General features: G+C 38.6%; 1 protein-coding gene across 1 annotated transcript in view; it reads right to left on the minus strand.

Annotated features, from left to right (window-relative positions):
* Window positions 1-1119, minus strand: part of GCK72_004640 (uncharacterized protein) — a gene marked incomplete at both ends in the record, with an annotated part of 1832 nt that extends 713 nt beyond the window's left edge. The window contains one exon of the mRNA XM_053724806.1: window positions 998-1119. Coding sequence (XP_053589000.1) covers window positions 998-1119 — 122 coding nt within the window. The remainder of the gene's footprint in view (window positions 1-997) is intronic.
* Window positions 1120-1858: the final 739 nt, after the last annotated feature.

Consider the following 1858-nt stretch of genomic DNA (forward strand, 5'->3'; position numbering starts at 1 on the left):
CTATTGGAGAGTGTATTGATAAGTGAGTGATAGGCTTACTAGAGAAGGTCAAGGAGTCAATTTGCGACGTGACCTATACCATTAGAATGCTGAGAGAATGCTGATTCCGAATATATAATCAGTTTTTGTCCTCGAGGTTTTGTATTCGAGAAAAACAAGGTTAAAATTTGAGAAATTTGAGAACTATCACCTTTTTAGGTCTAAAGCTTGAGGCCTAATACTCCAAGTACCTTAAAACGTAGTTTATATGAAAAAACAGGTCAATACCTTCAAAATTATATTAATAATTTCAGATTTGGTTGAGTTTTCAGAGAGTTATAAGGATTTTTTAAAAGTCGCAAAGATTTTGTTAATGCATGGAATTTCGTTGAAAAAATTAGACTTTTGACCCTAAAACTGCACCAAAAACACAAGTTTTGTGTCTATGTATTTGTTTGTAGGTGTGTCCGAATGTCTGGATGTCCAAAAATCCGAAAATTTGAAGATTGCAACGGAAAAAGTTGCAAATTTTTTTTCACAATGGTAATAATCTATCATTTTTAATGAACTTTGAATATACCGTAAAATCTGTAATAGAAGCGCCCCTTTATTAAAGGCGCCCCTCTATTAGAGGCGCCCCTGTAATAGAGGCGCACTTTCAGAAGGGGGTTGAAAAGTAGAGCCGCATGCGCCTATATCAGTGTTGTTGGGAATTCCGACTTCCGACTTCCGACTTCCGGATAAGAAATTTTACTTCCGACTTCCGACTTCCGACTTCCTGATAAGAAAAATCACTTCCAACTTCCGACTTCCGACTTCCGGATAAGAAAATTTTCACTTCCCAACATCTCTGGCCTATATTACAGTTTTCACGGTATATTTAGAATCATCGTTTTTTTTCTTTCAGTTTTCCAATTATATAGGTTACGTCTCATAACTCCATACGGACTTCAGGACCTTTCCCTAGTTATGTCTCATTTCCTATCCCCTGATATTCCAGACGCCGCGTATGCGACACCCGTCCTGATTGCCTTGATGCATCCGACGAGCAAAACTGTTCGGATCGTGCTCCACCACCACAGGAACCTGCTCATCACCAGCAACATCATGTTGCGCAACCCGCTCCACCATCCCTCCCATCACCAGTCGTGAACAACTATCCAGGTCAGTTTGCAAAATGATTCAAGTGGGGGGTTGGATAGTGAAACGATACGGAGGGCCCGAGCGATTGCACTTATCTCAAAAGTGCGGATTTGTGTCCGTGTTTGGATATATAGTACCCTATCTTGCTCTTGTCACTCATTTCTTCTAAACTACTTCTTTTTGCTCACTTTTATTTTCTGAAAATGCTGAAATCTAGCTAGAGTTGCAATATTGACTTCGGCACGTTAAAAAACCAGACTAGTCTCGAACCGTCTGAAATTTCTATGTACATCCGGACATCAGGATCGCCCGAACTCTCAAGTCAGTGTCAGTCTGTGCGCCGGTTTTCCGGATGTCCAGTTTTCAAAGAGATATCGGGGCGACCTGATTTATTTCAATCTGTCTATTTGTCTGTCGGTATGTCCAAATTTGCAACCTAATTTTCAGACATCTAGACAAACATCATTCTTCAAAAAAATCCGATTTTTCAAAAAAAAAGTTTGGTCTTTTTTCAATTTTTCATCGAAAATGTGAACATTTTTGATGCTTTTTCAGAATTTCTTCTAATTCTGAATCACAGTCAATAATTTGACTTTTTCGCAAAAAAATTCAAAAAATTTCAAAAAAAACAGGGAAAATTGAATTTTGAATTTTAGCGTCAAAATTTGAAAATATCCGGCGCCTGGTTGTTCGATTTCTTATATAACCCGGTATAGGGCCCATCCACCTTCTCCTT

This window comes from Caenorhabditis remanei, chromosome II, assembly GCF_010183535.1.
Source record: "Caenorhabditis remanei strain PX506 chromosome II, whole genome shotgun sequence".
Lineage (NCBI taxonomy): Eukaryota > Metazoa > Nematoda > Chromadorea > Rhabditida > Rhabditidae > Caenorhabditis > Caenorhabditis remanei.